This window comes from Tupaia chinensis, unplaced genomic scaffold, assembly GCF_000334495.1.
Source record: "Tupaia chinensis unplaced genomic scaffold, TupChi_1.0 Scaffold000469_1, whole genome shotgun sequence".
Classification (NCBI taxonomy): Eukaryota; Metazoa; Chordata; class Mammalia; order Scandentia; family Tupaiidae; genus Tupaia; species Tupaia belangeri.
This window is the reverse complement of record NW_006159978.1, coordinates 449777-467609: the sequence shown is the minus strand read 5'-3', so window position 1 is coordinate 467609 and position 17833 is coordinate 449777. Positions and strand designations below refer to the sequence as shown.

At 50.5% G+C, this 17833-nt stretch overlaps 1 protein-coding gene across 2 annotated transcripts in view; it reads left to right on the top strand.

Moving 5' to 3' along the window:
* Positions 1 to 841: 841 nt before the first annotated feature.
* The window catches only part of FBLN5 (fibulin 5), a 98631-nt gene continuing 81639 nt past the window's right edge, over positions 842 to 17833 (top strand). The window contains exons 1-4 of one of the 2 annotated variants that reach the window (XM_006155803.3): positions 842 to 1330; positions 4900 to 4954; positions 7111 to 7159; positions 10880 to 11134. In XM_006155803.3, coding sequence (XP_006155865.1) covers positions 1314 to 1330; positions 4900 to 4954; positions 7111 to 7159; positions 10880 to 11134 — 376 coding nt within the window. In that variant the 5' untranslated portion in view covers positions 842 to 1313. Of the gene's footprint in view, positions 1331 to 4899; positions 4955 to 7107; positions 7160 to 10879; positions 11135 to 17833 lie in introns of both variants that reach the window. The other variant, XM_006155802.3, reaches the window with a different exon arrangement.

Genomic DNA, 17833 nt, shown 5'->3' with positions numbered 1-17833 from the left:
GTGTCAGTGAATAGCTGTGTAATCCTGGGAAGGTTACCTAACCTCTCTTGTCCCCACCTGCAATGAAGCGGACAGTCCCTGATGCTGAGAGCTGTGGTGGGGAAGGACCTCCTCCGTGTCTGTCCCCGGCAGGTTGGGCAGTGCTGAGTGTGGAAGCAAAGATGCAGGAAGGGGGCTTAGACCACAGCCACTTAGGCCTTTTTATAGAATAGTGTCTTCGGTAAGATTTCATCTGACAAACGGGCTGCAATGCTTCAGAAAAGCTAGGAAAGGTGGTCTGAAACCACCAGTGTAATGAAGATAAAGGACTTGGCACCGCTGTGCGTGTGTTGGCTTTACCCTCTGCCTCCCCCAACGTCCTTTTGTCTTTTCAAATCACCTTTTTTTTACTTGTTAAAATCACTTTCTGAGCCAAGGGACACTTTTTAATTAAAGCAAGAAAGCGCGAGAGAGGATGGGGCGTGAGGGCGGGGCGACAAGGGTGTCCTGACTGAGGTTGGGTTGCACAAGTCAGTCTGGAATTAGCATCAGTGCCTCACATCTCCTGCTCCCCACCCTCCTGCGAGATCTTGAGCTCCTACCGCCTGCCCCAGGCCTGCGCTCCGCAGGGTCTGCTTTCCTAATCGGTCGTCAGTTTCCAGTCCCCGTTGCTGAGCTTGTCGCGAGTTCAAGTCCCTCTTCTCCCAGAGGCGATGGCTCTCCTGCGTGTCCCCAGGCCACGCAGCGCTGGGGTGACACCCCTCCGCCCCCGCCCGAGCCGCGCTGCCCAGCTCCGCCCTCCCTGGCCTGGGTGGGACAGTCCCGAGCCCACGCGCCCTCCCAGCCCCCGCGCCATGCCGGTGCCCGCCCATCGCCTCCAGCCGAGGTGCTCGGCGAGCGCGCCCGGGAAGGCTCTCCGCCCCGCGCCGAGCACTGGGCCTGGCAGACGCCCCGAGATTGTTGTGAGGAGTCTCGCCAGTTGGTGAGCGCTGTAATCTGAACCAGCTGTGTCCAGACTGAGGCCCCATTTGCATTGTTTAACATACTTAGAAAATGAAGTGTTCATTTTTAACATTCCTCCTCCAATTGGTTTAATGCTGAATTACTGAAGAGGGCTAAGCAAAACCAGGTGCTGGCTTCGTGGGCTCTGCAGTGGCTCGGAGGACCCAGCGCTCTCCCCTGTCCTCCGCGCGACTCGCTCGGCCCCTCTGGAATAAAAATAGCAGCGAGCCCCCAGGGCCCAGACGAAGCCGGAGCGCCGGGACTTCTCCCAGGGTCCGGCCTGTGAGCTCTTTCTCGGCCCCCTTCGCTCCTCGCTCTCGCGCATCTTGGACATGCCAGGATTAAAAAGGTAGGTTTGGGCGCCGGACTTTCTCCAGGACCTGGAACCCTGATGGGTGGAAAATCGCAATGGCTGTGATTCAGGCCATTGGAAAAGGCATTAGCTAGTGATGCAATGGTATCCTTAATTATAAAAAGCTGCGCCTCCGCGCGCTCCATCTCGAAGCCTTCTTTCGGGAGTGGGTATTTTCTAACACGGCTTCGGAAATCGGCGTGTGGGAGAGGTCTGCAAAAAACCCAGCGCGGTATTCCACTTTCCCTCAAGGGCAGCAACTTGTCAACGTGGGCAAGATGAAGCGTTCTTTTTAAAATATAGTTTATACATTGAGGAGCCCGATTACTAGCTCGCTAGCTACGGCTAGCTGTAATTTTGCTGCCTCGGCTGTTGGACAAGGGCACAGGCAGCTGAACATCGGGCTGGGCTCGCTCGATGTCTGTGTGGGATTCACAAAGGCCACGGGACCCAGAAGTCTGGAGCCAATGAGCGGTGGGGACCGCAGGCAGAGGCCCATGTAAGCACATGTTTTGTTATTCTTTAAGGAAATTGCAGTTCCACTTGAGTAATCCTTAGATCTTGGAGAACATTATCTAGGTGACATCTGCACTGTCTTTATCAAGCAAACTCCTGAAAACACAGAGGCTGTAACAAACTCCCCCTGTGCATGTATAGAGTGTGTGTGTGTGGGTGTGTGCACGCTGAAAACTAAGCTCTGATGTCACCGGGGGTTGGGAACCAGCACTTCTCTGGACACAGGGCTGGCATTTGGTTTGTCTCTTCAGCCTTCACCTGCTTTAGGACGTTTGCAGGACCAGTTGTGGTTCTATAGTTAGTTCGTTTCGGGAGTTTTCTAGAATTTTCGCAGACAAGGTACAGCTCTTCAGGACACTGTGAGGACACGGGCGCTCAGGGATTATTGTCTTGTAGGAAAACCTTCTCTACGACCTCGGAACTCGGTCGGCCCCCGAGACCCAGTCGTGGCTCTTCTGGGACTTGAGGCTGTACCCCTGCAGTCCTGGGGCTGCCTCTAGCCAAAGGGGATGGGGAGTGGGGAGTGGGGAGTAAGGAGTAGGGGGAGAAATGGGGCTTGCACGCCTTTTCCACTAGCTCTTAAAGTCCACTGCATGCAGTCAGCCTGTTCTGTCTCCAACATAAACGAGACAGGGTTTTATAACCAACCGAAAGGAAACTTCATGCGAAGAAACAGGAAAACATTGAAATTCATAATATACAGGCTGGAAAATAAATTTGTTATTGTTCTTTCATTCCTTCCAGATATAAATCTGGCCGTTTGCAAATATCAAAAAGCCCCAGGATTTGGCTCTGCGCTTTATAAGGTCAGAGCTGTCTCCAGTGTTCTAGAACCTGGCTCACGGAGGTGCTTAGATGGAATGAGGAATTGTGGACACTCAGGGTTCTTATGTTTTGGATCAGGGAGAAACTGAAGGGAGGGGGCTTGCCCCTCCTAGCTCCTCGTCAGGGCTGTGTTCCCTCTGGATGTCACCCTAACTCCGGGCCCTCCCACAGAGAGGGTCACTGATTCAGATGAGCCCTGTGTCAGGGGTGTGAGCTGCCTTTGTGACCTGCAGGACACTCCTTTTATAAAGTGGCTGTGCACATGGGCAATAGCACATCACTGAATCCAGCCAAGTCCCCCAATCCACCCGTCCCTGCTTTGGGGCCAGTCGGTGGTGCCATGGTTAAGGTGGCTGAATGTGGCGTGGTTTGGAGTCCCAGATCTGGCAACTTGAGAAATGTGAAGGGGACACGAGGCACTTTGAAGGACGCTGTCACAGATCACTCAATCGCACTGGGCTCCTGGTCCACACACAGGAACATCCCTGGTCAAAGGAAGGGCCTGATGGCACAGTGCCTGACATGTGCCCTGCTAGTGTGGCCCGCAGGAACTGCCGCCAGCAGCTCCTGACAGAAGAGGACTACACCGCTCCGAAAAGAAGGAACAGTAAAACTTCGAGGGAAGGGTCAAGAAACCCGGCTCAGCCACCTCTGCACGCATGTGCATGTGTGACCGAAATCCGGAAAGAAGGGAGAAATGGAGAATGGACTGCCGTTTGCCCATACCCGTGGCTGTGCTTTCTCATTTTTCCTCTCTCTCCCTCTCATTCTCTTGGAGTCTCTCTCATGCTCTCTGATAGATTAAAAAAAAAGAAAAGGCTTTTCAGATCACCTCCTCCAGGAAGTCTTCTCTGATCTACCCCAGCCTGGCCTTCATAGCCCTCACTGAGAGTTTCTATCAGTGCCCTTACTTACCCAAGTGTTAGGCTGTTGATTTCAGTGGTTCTCGCTCTTGAGGGTAGTGATTGGGTCATAGTTTCACAGCGCTGCTGCCTCGTGTTTACACCTGCGAGCGGTAGCTCATGGATAAATTAGTGCAGAGTAACAACCATGCCAGCGTTGCGATATGCAACCCTCTGTTCCGATCCCTGCTTTCTGTTCTTCTGGGTGTACAGCTACAAGTAGAATTGCTGGGTCCTGCCATTGTGTCTAACTCAGGGGACCTTCACCCTGTTCCACAGCAGCTGTGCTCCTGCACACGGGTCCCATTTCTCCACATCCTTCCCAGTGCTTGCTTGTTTGTTGTAAAGAATTATTTATTATTATTGTTATTTTTAAAATATGACCAGAGAGAGAGAGAGAGTGAGAAACCAAGCCACCAGGTCTGGGACTCGAACATCATTTGGCCATGTGAGAGTCCAGTGCCCTAACCACCATGCCACCTGCCAGCCCCTGTTGTTTGTTTTTAAATAGCCAGTCTCACAGGTGTGAAGAGGTAGAGAGTTGTATTTCTGAGGCATGTTGGAGACCACAGTGTCACTAGATAAAAGCCTGTGTGTGATGAAGGGCAGGGTCACAGACTCAGAGACGCTGGTGGCTTGGGAGTGGCAGAGGTGGCTGAGCCGGGTTTCTTGACCCTTCCCTCGAAGTTTTACTGTTCCTTCTTTTCGGAGCGGTGTAGCCCTCTTCTGTCAGGAGCTGCTGGCGGCAGGTTCCGCCGGGCCGTCCTCTTCTGTCAGGAGCTGCTGGCGGCAGTTCCTGCGGGCCACACTAGCAGGGCACATGTCAGGCACTGTGCCATCAGGCCCTTCCTTTGACCGGGGATGTTCCTGTGTGTGGACCTTGCGCCCAGTGCGATTGAGTGATCTGTGACAGCGTCCTTCAGAGCACCTCCCGTCGCCTCTGTCCTTGCTCTCCTCACTTGAGGGCATGATGGCTCGTTCACGCCGTCATCATTTCAGAAGAAAGAGGTTCAAAACCCAGGCCAATCCTAGCGGTAGGTGTTAGACCTTTTGTTTTTAAAGCAGCAAAAGCTTGTATTCAAGTGTGATCTGACACATATCCCAACGTCTGGACAAAGTCGGACGGCTGTGGCTCTGTCGCGATGGTTGGGGTTTCTGGAGTCCCCCCCGCTGGCCGCCCCAGAGTAGGCCCAGCCCCTTCAGCCCATGCTGAAGTCACTGTGAGAAGCCGGGGCCCCGAGGGGTTGGAGGCCCGGGTCCGGTCCGCCTTCCCCTGACTGGCGTTTACCTTGGGCGTTTATATCCCACTTCTCACCTCCACAGGATACTCACCGTTACCATTCTGGCTCTCTGTCTTCCAAGGCCTGGGAACACACAGGTAAGAGGTTACTTTTTGCTTTTCTAGAAGCAAGTGAGAGGGTGGCCATGTATTTTAGAGTCCCCTGACTGTGGAGGTAGGAGGCCTTTGCCGGTTACTCACTGTAAGCCCTTGTCAGCTGTGATCTGAGACGTAATTTATGAATGACAGGTCAGGGACCAGCGCTCAGTCTCCTGACTCCCAGCCCAAGGCTTTCGGTTAGGTCGCCCTGCCTCGTCTGTGACCCTGAGTACCTGGAGTTACCCTGCGTGTTAAAGATGTGCTGCAGTGTGTTTCTGGGTGACAGTGCCCCTGGGATTTGGGCCTATGATCCCCGCGGTTCTGGGTGTGTCTCCATAGCAGAAGGTCGGGCCAGGAAGTGGGGAGTACTGAACACTCCAATATTCAGGTCCAAACCTAGGAGGGTCCTGGCCCAGGGCTCCTTGGGGGAGCTTGGATAGGGTAGGTGAGGGCTGTCTGGCAGGAGCCTCCAGCATCCTGGACTTGACTGTCTTTAGTGACAGGAGAGACAGAACCATGTGTGTTGGGCTCTGAGAACTGCAGGCAGACTCTGAAAGTGCGGAGTGGCCTCTGGGTCTCTGGGTACTGTCTCAGGAAAGAAACGAGAGGAACCCCACCACTGAGCAAGGCTGAGGGGTTGCCAGCAGTAAGGGGAATATTTTTTAAAATAATTATTTTATTTAACTTTATTTATCCCTTTATTTATTTATTTTAATTTGATCAGAAAGGGACAGAGAGAGAGAGAGAGAGAGAAAGTGAGAGAAAGCAAGCTGCCAGGTCTGGGACTTGAACCGTGGTTGGCCATGTGGGAGTCCAGTGCCCTCAACCACCACACCATCTGCTAGCCCCGAGGAAGGGAAATCTTTTTTTCTGTTCATATTAAGAATTTTGAAAGGTGTTCAGGCCGCTGTGGATGAGAAAGCTTTTAGGAAGAGTAACTTAAGGTTTTAGACCGAGGGGGGAGGGCCCTTGGAGCTTTGGACCCGCTCCGTGGTGCACAGGTGAAGACATGTAGGCCCAGAAGGGCAGGTTACAGGATCGTGTTTACTGTGCTGTAGGCACTTCCCGTAAGGAGCACACCTGCTCCTTACAGCCACCTGGAAGTAAGTACTATCATCCCCATCTGATGGATGGGGAAATGGAGGCATAGAACAGTGATGCTGTGAGTAGAGACTAGAGCGAGAGTGTAACCAGGCAGGTCAGTGGCCTTGAACCCACACCGCACTTAGTTGGAGAGCTGGGGCCTCAACCTGAGTCTTCTGGTGTCCCAGCTTTATGCCATGCCACAACCTCCTGCTCATCTGTTCCTTTTCCTTTGCCCCAGTCCCTGAGCCCTCTCTCAGGAGCGCCCGCCAAACCCATCATCTTCACAAATCAACCCACAGCCCAGGGAAGCCGAGCCCTGGAAGCTGTAGAGGAGGCCAGGATGAGAGTTCCCAGGGTCAGAAACACACCTCCTTGGCTTATTCCTAGAAAATGCCCAGAATCCAGAGTCTTCCCAAAGATAGTGCACTCCCATTTAAAGTGCCCAACGTTGTAGCTTAAGTTGTACGTGACGCCCACAACCCTCTGGGGTTATTGAGATCTAGCCCTTTCTGGGAGCATCTTTGTGTCGTTGTTTTACTGAGGTTCAATAGAGGAATCTCCCCAATTCTACTTTTCTTTGAAAACTGAACTGCACCTGCCGTGGGGCTTTTACTTAGCGTACAGATTCAGAACCGGAATGAAGACTCCATGGGCAACGCGCTCCTACTGGGTGCGGAGGAGGTGAGGGTCAGCAGTGCCTGAAGGAGTCATTGCCTTTAGAAACTGCCTCTCCCCTTTCCAGGAAGGGATGAACTGGAGCTGCGGGTTGGACACACCGGATGGGATTATTATCCTTCTCCAAAACTAGATCGTGAAAAGGCCCAAGAGCCGTCTGCTAAAATTGGGGCTTATGAAGCAAAGGTGTGGGGAGTGTAAAAAGGGGCATCAAATGCGAACTGAGTATAAGGAAAAGTTTACGGAAGGATAAGGTTTAAACAACGCATTGGTATCACGGGTGCCGCTTCTCTTTACTCCATGTCTCACGTCCCGCGAGGCGGCTGTAGCGCTCCCACGGTGAACACTTAAGCGAGTAACTGTGTGCATCTCCTCTCTCTCCTCACCCGCAGCAGCAATGCACTAACGGCTTCGACCTGGACCGCGCGTCAGGACAGTGCTTAGGTATGAGCTACTGGGAACCCTGCGCGGGGTGGGGGCATTCAGGACAGGCTCTGTTCAGGCCCCTTTCCTTCTCAGCGGTTCAATATTGTCAAATCTTTGCTTAAAATATAATTGATTTATTATTAGTAGTAGTAGTTTTCAATTTGCTATAGGGCTTGTGTATTCACCAGAGAGAGAGAGAGGGAGGGAAAGTGAGAAAGCAAGCCACCAGGTCTGGGACTTGAACTGTGGTTGGCCATGGGGGAGTCCAGCACTTTAACCACTATGCCACCTGCTGGCCCCGATATTGTCAAATCTTTACTGGCCTCGTCGATGGAAGAACTCAGGGACGTGGACTGGTTGAAGTTAATGGTCGTCTTTTATTGATTACCTGCTTGGTTCCTGGCACTGAGCTAAGCACGATGCGGGGTCAGAGAACTGATGCCCATCCCCAGAGAGTTCCCCATCTGTATTAGTCGTCTCGGGCTGCCATCACAGATGACCCCAAGCTTAGCGGCTCAAACGGCACTCGTTTATCATCTCAGAGTGCAGAAGCCTGACCCCAGTCCCTCCGGGCTAAAACTAAGGTGTTGGCAGGGCTGCGTTTCCATGTGGGCTCTCTGGGGGACAGTCTGTGTCCTCACTCATGCATGTTGCTGAGAATTCAGCTTTCTTTCTTTCTTTCTTTCTTCCTTTCTTTCTTTTTTTAAAGAGAGATTTTTGCTATAGGGCACATGCACTCGCTGGAGAGACAGAGACAGAAAGCAAGAAATCACCCTCCAGGGGGATGGCCACGCTGCAATCCCTTCTCCATTCTCCTCTTGGTATTTTGGACACTCATCCACACGCGCCAGGTGTGAGTTTTAAGCTGCCAGGTCCGGGACTTGAACTGTGGTTGACTGTGTGGGAGTCCAGTGACGCAACCATTACACCAGCTGGTGGTCCCAGAATTCAGTTATTTCTGGTTGTGGGACTGAAATTCGTGTGTCCGTGCTGGCTGTTACCTGGGCCAGCCCCAGTGTCTAGAAACTGCCCTCGTTTCTTAGCCCATGGCCCCTTCCTCCATCCTAAGTCAACAAGCCATCAGGGACCTGTCATGCTGCACATCTCTCCTTTTTCCATTGTGCTGTCTCTCTGGCCAATCCTTCTGCCTCTTCTTCTACTGTGAGGACTCAAGTGAGTACATCAGGGCCCCCAGATTACCCAGGAGGATCTCCCCATCTCAAGGCCAGCTGATTGGGCACCTTCCTTCCCTCTGTCATGTGAGCTAGCATGGCACAGGTTCTGCGAGCAGGAGTGAACATTTCGGTGTGCGTGGGGGGAGGTGCCCTCTCAGCACACCACCTAGCGGGAGAGGTAGACTTAGACGTAGTGCCCGTGAGACAAGACGAGACAGGACGGTGGAATAAAGCAATTGCCAAGAGGAGGTGAAAGCTGTGGACCCTGCAAAAAAGAGGACAGAGTGATGCCTTATGTCCAGGATCAGCAAAGAAACCATAGAAGGATGAGTAGGGTCCCAAGAAATGGCGTTCCAGGTGGGAGGGACAGCACGGCCAGAGATGGGGGTGGAAGGGACCTGCAGAGTATAGACGAGCTCGCTGTGGAGGGAGCCTGAGTTGTATGGAAAGAACGATGCAACGCACCATCCCCCACCTTGGGGAAGTATTTCGATTTTAAATTGTATTTGATTTAGGCCAAATAATGTGTCTTCTCTGAACTCCCATGAGCTCTAAACCAAAGGGGAGGTAGATGGTTTGAAAGAACAAGTGGCGAGGAGTAGAGCCCTGCCCTGGGACATCTGGGCTTACATTTGGATGTAAAGGAAAACCCTTTGATTTGGAGATGTGCCAAGGGTCAGAGAGGGCAGCAGCCTTCTTTCCGACCCACCAGTTTTACCCCATTTGGGCTTCCAGCTGGAGAAGACGCTTTCACATTCCAAGCCTCAGTATCCTCCTCCTCGAGGGGGGAGTGCTATGAGTGTCTCCGAGGGGATGAGGGAGAGTTCGCAGGGTCCAGGCGTCTCTCCTCCAGCCTCTGGTCCCACACGGAGCAGACTCCAGGCTGGAGAGAGGGCCCAGGAGATGGAACCAGGCCTGCTGCTCGCTGCAGACAGAGTTTGGGCCTCCCCTGCTGCTTCCTCTCCAGGCTGATTCTCTAGAGCTCACCGCTCTCCCTTCAGGGCTCCGTAAGCAGAGCGCCAGCCTGGCTGGGATGAGCCCCGTTGGCTGGCACAGCGTGGGCTGACTTTGAAGTAAGACTGCTTTCTTACCAAATAACCAGCTGCAGCCAGGCCTTCTCTTGCAAGTGCTTCTCCCCCACCCAGCTTTTTTGAATAGAAATGGGAACAAATCTTAGGTCTTTCCAGTGTTTTCAGTGTCTTCTGTGTATACAAGACAACCTGACATTTTTAGATGGTGCACCTGCAGGCCAACACTCTTTAAGTTATATATTTATCTTCACAATTTCTTTCTTTCTCTTTCTCCTTTCTTTGTTTCTTTTCTTTTTCCTTCTTTCTTCCCTTCTTTCTTCCTTTCTTTCTCTCTCTCTTCTTTTTTTCTTCTTTCTCTTTCTTTCTTTCAGAGATATTTTTGCTACAGGGCACGTGTACTCACAGGAGAAACAGAGAGACAGAGAGTTAGAAAGCAAGAAATCATCCCCCAGGGGAAATGGCCATGCCACAGTTCCTTTTCCTCCATTCTCCTCTCAAGATTTTGGGCTTACATATTCACATGTGCTCAGCTTGAGTTCGAAGCCGCTGGGTCTGGGACTTGAACCGTCATCGACTTTGTGAGAGTCCAGCAATGTAACCATTTCATCATCTGGTGGTCCCCACAGTTACCTTCTATTTATGCTAATTGAATGTTCTTCATTTGCTGTAATCCTGTGAGACTGGAACATGCTGGCTAGGGCCAGCAGGTGGTGTGGAGGTTAAGGTGGTTGGATTCCACGTGGCTGACTGTGTGGTTCGACTCCCGGACCCAGTGGCTTGAAAATCAAGCCAACCATGAGTGTGTACATGCCCAACATCATGAGAGTAGAACAGAGGAGAAAGGACTGCAGTGTGGCCATCCCTTCTAAGGGGTGATTTCTTCCTTTCCCGCTCTCTGTCTCTGTTTGGCAAGTACACGTGCCGTGTGGTACGAAACAAAACAAAACAAAACAAAACAAAACATAACACTTGTTTGGATGTCAAATGTGGGCTTGTTTAAAGATAAGGATAAAGCAAACGATAGTGTAGGTTTTTACAGAAATGGTTAGAGTCCTGATGGTAGCATTTGAGTGGCTGATGTTTGGGTGACATTATTCACATTGATTCAGTTCACCCAAATTTGGGACCACCTGCCTGTGATGAGTTAGGGACAGCCCTGGTGTTTGGGAACAGTTGCTGGTGAAATGTGCTTGGGTGTCCTTCACACCACTCTTGGTACAAAGCTCTGCTTAAATATGTACCAGGGGGCTGTGGTGGTTAAGGTGGCAGGATCCCACATCGCTGACTACATGGTTCTAGTCCTGGACCTGGTAGCTTAAAAAACACTGGGAGCGTGTGTGTACCTGAGTGCCCAAAATCCCAAAAGGAGAAATGGAGAAGAGATGGCAGTGTGGCCATCTCCCATGAAGGGCTTTCTCTTTCTCTCTGTCTCTCTGCAGTGAGCACACATACCCTCTGGCAAAAATTAAACAAAAAAAGAGTGCACAGCATGGTTGGGGGGTCACTAACGTCCTGTGTGTGGCCTCCTCTAGATATTGATGAATGCCGGACCATCCCTGAGGCCTGCCGAGGAGACATGATGTGTGTTAACCAAAATGGCGGGTACTTGTGCATCCCCCGGACAAACCCAGTGTATCGAGGGCCCTACTCGAACCCCTATTCGACACCCTACTCGGGCCCATACCCAGCAGCTGCCCCACCACTCTCAGCTCCAAACTACCCTACGATCTCCAGGCCGCTCATATGCCGCTTTGGATACCAGATGGATGAAAGCAACCAGTGCGTGGGTGAGTACCAGCCCTTTCTTCCTCTCCCTGCACCTGGTGGAGGCGCTGTCTGAGCCCAGCACCTGGGTGTCCTCCCAGGATGCACCCCGAACAAGGACTTACTTTCTATGCGCATATTTCGTTCTTAGCAGCCTGAATCGAAGAGCTGGGTCCCTTCCTCCTTTGGAAGTTTAGTTTGCTGTTTCATTCACAGTTCCCCAGAAAGCCGACTCGTTTTTCCTTTATTTCATTTTCATCTCTCTGCCTACTTATTTATCCGTTTCTCTCATCTCTATATTTAAAGGTCCTGTTTTCTCAAATAACAAAAGCATGTGGTCAAATTGAGTCCGTAAATCCCAGTGAGAACGTCTAGAAAGGGACTGAACTTGGCTTCGACATCCCTCTCTCTTGAGTGGAGGGTGTGCTCCTATGATAGACGATGCCTCGAGGGCCACGGCCGTGTGCTCTGAAAAGAAAGCGGGTTCCTTGCGCAGGAGCCAGTGTTCTGCTGGCCGGACGGAGCCCCGCTGGTGGAGACTCATCGCAAGAACAGACCTCTGTGAGGAAGGGGACGCCGTATTCCACGAGCCCCCAAGGAACTGGCCAGGGGTGTGTCCAGTGCCCTCGAGAGCGTTAGGTTCTATTGGCCGGTGTGATCTTGGAGGAGGGTTATCTGGGATCCTCCCAGGTCCCTTTGTCTGTGGTCAGGCCAAAACCTCGTAACTGTCTCCGGCTTTGAGAGATGGTCTAGAATGAAGGCTTCAAGGTTTTCTGAACACACAAGCCACCTGCAAAAACTTCTTGTGCCTGGACCCCAGCATATACGTGTTTATAAATCATATACATTTTCTGTTTTACTAATGTGGTTTTTGGAGTAGAAAGCACACCTAAGAAATAGACCATTTTAAAGGATGTGATAAAAATAAGTCTGAATTCAAGTTGTACTATTACCTTTCTATACTACTACTTTTTTTTTTTTAAAGAGTTGTTTGTTATAGGGTGTGTGAGCTCACTGGAGAGACAGACAGAGAGAGAGAGACAGAAAACTGGTGTAAGTTTCAAGCCTCCGGGTCTGGGACTTGAACCAGGGCTGCCTATGTGGAAGTGCAGCAACATAACTATTACACCATCTGCTGGTCCCAACTCCTTATGTTTAAGAGATCATTGATTTTACTTGGTGAGATTTGTGTTGGTCTTGTTCAGGACTTTGGGGTGTTGAAGATGCTGTGTTGGTTATTTGATAATATCTTCTGTATCCTGATGCAAATGAGTTTGCATTCCATTCAAATATATGTAAATGGCATGCAAACAACTCTCCTTCAGGGCCACCAGGGGAAAATCGGATATACCTGACCCCGGATTTCTTAGTGGTCTCCAAGGGCATGATGTGATGGCGTGACGGTGTGACGGGTGTTGGTGTGTGAGTATCTGTGTGTATGGGCTGGGGAGGGAGGAAACTGGTTGATATCTACCTTGAATGTAGATGACTGTACAAAGGGAGTGGGGCACCCAGTCAAGCCACGGCCTCCTCCATCTCCGGGGGAGAAGACAGTGACATATTCCCATGTAGCAAGCAGCCTTGTGCCTGGAAGGGACATTTTTTAAAAAGTCATTGTTATTTTATACATTCAATCACTATACACCATTTAGCCTGTAGACAGAATTTCCCCAATGCAAAATACACCTCAGACCAGTCCAGTTGAGAATACTATACATGTTATCATCAACAGTAGTAAACCATTTCTGTGTCCCACAAATGTCTTATTTCTCTATTTCCCCCCCAATTTCCTTTCCTACTTTCTTCTCCTCTCGGAAGGAACTTTTCAGCAATCTTCAACTCCAGTCTCTTCATCTTATAGAAAGGGACGTACGGACCACAGTACAGTAGGTGATCAGGGAGGAAGGATGGGGTCCAGCTCCCCTGGAGCCAGCCCCCACTTCTTAACCATATGACTGACCTCTCCATTCTGGTCGGAAGGATATGGTCCCCAAAGAAAGTGCAGAGAGAGGTGGGGGCAGGGGAGTGCTGCGTTCCAGGGCGTTGTGGGGGCCGGACGAGCCAGCAGCCAGCGCCTGCACGTGCACATCTGGAGGTGAGGAACGGGATGCAGTGACACTGTCTCTGAGGCACTCTGGGTTTTCGAGAGGAGGCCTTGGGGAGTGGAGTGGGCTGCAGGGGCAGCTCCAGCTCACTCCTTGGGCAATCCCCTTTTGGAGAACAGCTGGCACTGTCTCAGGCTCTCTGAAGTGTCCCCCTCCCTACCGAGCTTGTTCCAGGGTCCCAGTGCCCTTGACCATAAGGACAGAGCTGGGAAACCTATTCATCGCTGGGGCCCTGTGATGTCATGCCGCTTATGGCTCCCAACCTGTCACGAGGGAGATGCAGAGCCTTCATAATGGCCCTTTTGTACAAGAATGCAGTCTGTGAACCGGGCAAGGACTGGCATCAGTCCCGTCCATTCCAAGACGTTCGGTATTATGCATTCACAGGTCCCAAGTTCTTTCTAACTTCCCTTCACCCCACCCTTCCTTTCCTGACTTGCAGAGGGGCTGGTAAGAGGCAGCAGCTTGGGAGAGGAAGCTCACGTCTCACTCACGTCTCTTTCTAGAGCTGCCCTGGGAGAGAGGAAGGCCTGGGAACAGGCAAAAGGGAAGCAGGGCGTGAGGTGGCACAGGGGTGGGAAGGAAACCAGAGGGAGAAGCTGCTGGGAAGACAAGGGGGTGGGTCTGAGGCTGTCACTGCCCAGGGAAGTATACATGTTATCATCAACAGTAGTAAACCATTTCTGTGTCCCACAAATGTCTTATTTCTCTATTTCCCCCCCAATTTCCTTTCCTACTTTCTTCTCCTCTCGGAAGGAACTTTTCAGCAATCTTCAACTCCAGTCTCTTCATCTTATAGAAAGGGACGTACGGACCACAGTACAGTAGGTGATCAGGGAGGAAGGATGGGGTCCAGCTCCCCTGGAGCCAGCCCCCACTTCTTAACCATATGACTGACCTCTCCATTCTGGTCGGAAGGATATGGTCCCCAAAGAAAGTGCAGAGAGAGGTGGGGGCAGGGGAGTGCTGCGTTCCAGGGCGTTGTGGGGGCCGGACGAGCCAGCAGCCAGCGCCTGCACGTGCACATCTGGAGGTGAGGAACGGGATGCAGTGACACTGTCTCTGAGGCACTCTGGGTTTTCGAGAGGAGGCCTTGGGGAGTGGAGTGGGCTGCAGGGGCAGCTCCAGCTCACTCCTTGGGCAATCCCCTTTTGGAGAACAGCTGGCACTGTCTCAGGCTCTCTGAAGTGTCCCCCTCCCTACCGAGCTTGTTCCAGGGTCCCAGTGCCCTTGACCATAAGGACAGAGCTGGGAAACCTATTCATCGCTGGGGCCCTGTGATGTCATGCCGCTTATGGCTCCCAACCTGTCACGAGGGAGATGCAGAGCCTTCATAATGGCCCTTTTGTACAAGAATGCAGTCTGTGAACCGGGCAAGGACTGGCATCAGTCCCGTCCATTCCAAGACGTTCGGTATTATGCATTCACAGGTCCCAAGTTCTTTCTAACTTCCCTTCACCCCACCCTTCCTTTCCTGACTTGCAGAGGGGCTGGTAAGAGGCAGCAGCTTGGGAGAGGAAGCTCACGTCTCACTCACGTCTCTTTCTAGAGCTGCCCTGGGAGAGAGGAAGGCCTGGGAACAGGCAAAAGGGAAGCAGGGCGTGAGGTGGCACAGGGGTGGGAAGGAAACCAGAGGGAGAAGCTGCTGGGAAGACAAGGGGGTGGGTCTGAGGCTGTCACTGCCCAGGGAAGGAGAATGCTGGGGTTTCTAGAGCGCTGGTCTGACCCTGTGGAGAAAGCACGGGCTGGGCCAGGCGTAACCTGGGAGAACTGGCAAACATTTTGGGAATTTGGTGTCCTAGGAGAGAAGGACATCTCCAAAGGGATCTTATCCTCCACCTCCGCAAAACGAAAACGGCAGACAAAAGCCACAGCAGGAGTAGCAGTAATAACAGCGAACACTACGTAGTGCCAGGCTCTACATGTGAATTAATGCACGTAATCCTTCCAACAAGCCTACAAGGTACAACTAGTACGGTTCCCACCGTTGCTTCTAACGAGGAAGTTAAGCACGGAGGGGTGACAAAACCTGTCCAAGGCCACATAGCGAATGAGGAGTCAAGCCAGAATTTGAACCCATGCATGCTCTGGACGAGGAAAATGAGGCTTAGTGAAGTAGAGGTTTATTTAAGGGTGCTCAGGGAGTCAGTACTGGAGCCAGGATGAAAAACAAGGTCCTTTTCTTGCTCTCTCTTTCTTTTTTTAAAAAAGAATTATTTATTTAATTTATTATTATTATTTTAAAATTTGCTATAAGGCATGTGTACTCATTAGAGAGAGACAGAGAGTCAGAGGGAAAGTGAGAAGCAAGCCTCCGGGTCCAGGACTAAAACCACGATCAGTTATGTGGGAGTCCAGTGCCACCTGCCGGACCCAGCTCTCTTTTGTTTTAGTGAAGTTTTGTTCTGTACAATTAAAAAATATACTTATTTAATTGTGTTTATTATTACTATTTTTAAGAGTTTTTTTGCCTAGAGTGAGTGTGCTTGCCAAAGAGAGACAGAGACAGTGAAAGGAAAAGTCAGACATTAACTCCCAAAGGGGGATGGCCACGCAGCAGTCCTGTCTCCTCCATTCTTCTGGGATCTTGGGCATGCATGCACACAAGGCTGGCATGATTTTTAAGCCACCAGGATTTGAACTGGGGTTGACCATGTGGGAGTCCATGCCACCTGCTAGTCCTCTGTAAACTTTTCTTAATTATTTATTTAATTTTATTTATTATTATTTTTTAATTTGTTATAGGGCATGTGTGCTCACCAGAAAGAAAGGGAAAGAAGGAAGGAAAGTGAGAAAGCAAGCCACCAGGTCCGGGACTCAAACCACAGTTGACCATGTGGAAGTCCAGCACCTTAACTGCCATGCCACCTGCTGGCCCCCTTTGTAAAATTTTTAAAATTGGGGCCAGCCAATGGTGTAGTGGTTACAGTGCTAGACTCCCAGGTGGCTGACTGCAGTTCAAGTCCCAGACCCAGTGGCTTGAAAATCACACTGAGTGCATGTGTGTGCATACCCAAGATCCTGGGAGGAAAGTGAAGGAGAAGGATTGCAGTTCAGCCAACACCCCAGGAGTGACTTTTCACATATCCTCTCACTGTCTCTCTTTCTCTCTCTCTGGTGAGCGTACATGCCCTAAAGCAAAAAAAAAAAAAAAACCTCTTGAAAAAAATTTTTAAATTTATTTATTTGTTTCATGAGAGAGAAAGCCAGGGGAGACACCCTCGACAGGTTCTCATACTGAGATTTCCCTCCTGGGCTTCCAGTCTGCTAGGACCATTGTGCACCTGAGGTGCCCAGGTCCACTCGGGATCTGAACCCAGGGCCTCCTGTATGGCTTCCATAGCACAATGGTGTGCTATGACCCATACCACTGTGGTGGGGCCCTGTTCTATAGACAGGAGCAAGAACACAATGAGCACTTCCCTCCTGTCATTCGACTTCAGCAAGGCACAGACTTGCTTCAGCTTTATCTTCACTCAGCTCATCAATTTAACGCGAGTCCTAGACATCACGTCATCTCGTCCTTACGCACTTGGGAATTCTCTCTAAAACAGAAAGTTGCATACCAGAAAACAAGAAACAGAAAACCTAAAGAAACCACGGTACCATGATCAAACCCATAAATATCAACGATGATTCCTTTTTATTTCTAAATATTCAGATAATGTCATGTAGTTCTCTGATTGTCTCATAATGATGTTTTTCTGTTGGTTTGTTGGAATCAGATCCAAACAAGGTCTACAGATGGTAAGTCGACAAGTCTCTTAAATATCTTTGCACCTTTTCCCCAGTTGCTGGAGGATGTATGCACTTGCCAGGGAGAGAGGGAGGAAAAAGAGAGAGCCTCCAATGGGGCACAGTCACACCATCCTTTCTTTCCTCCAATTCTCCACCCCACTGGGATTCCTGGCACACGTGTGCATCCTTGGTATACTTTTTAAATTTACCTGGGATTTGAACCCTGGTGAGCCATGTGGGTTCCGGCTTCCTTTGTGCAGTCCCTAATTGCCACACTTCAGGCTGGTCTCTTTCCATCTTTCTTTGTTTCCTTTGACCACTTCTTTGTTGTTGAAGGGCTGAGCTGTTTGTCTTGTAGAGCTTGCTCCCTTTGGGACTTTGCTGATTTCATTCTTGTGGTGATATTTAACATATTTCTGCATCCCCTATAAACTGATAATAGCTCGAGAGACTTGACGCAATTCAGACTTAATTGTGGGAGCCCACCATTCATATATGGCTTCTTTGATCTCTGTGCTCTTTGTGCCCTGTTTTTTTTCTTGCCAAGTGTAAGAAAGTCTGTCTTGAGGAAGCAAATGAGCATCCCTTCCTTCATTGTTTACTTTTTTCCCCCTTAACATTCACTTATTACTTACCTATTTATTTATTGTCATTTTTCTCTTTTTTTAATTTATTCATTCTCTACATTAATTCACTAAACACCATCACAACACACAAATGAATTTTCCATCCAAAATACACTGTGCATTGGCTCAATCAAGCACATCCACATACATGTTCTCAGCAAATAATTTTCCAATTCTTACGTCCTGCATACCTTGCCCTTTGTCTTGCCATCCCTGATTCCCCATCCCCCACCCTCTGCTATGTCCCATCTTC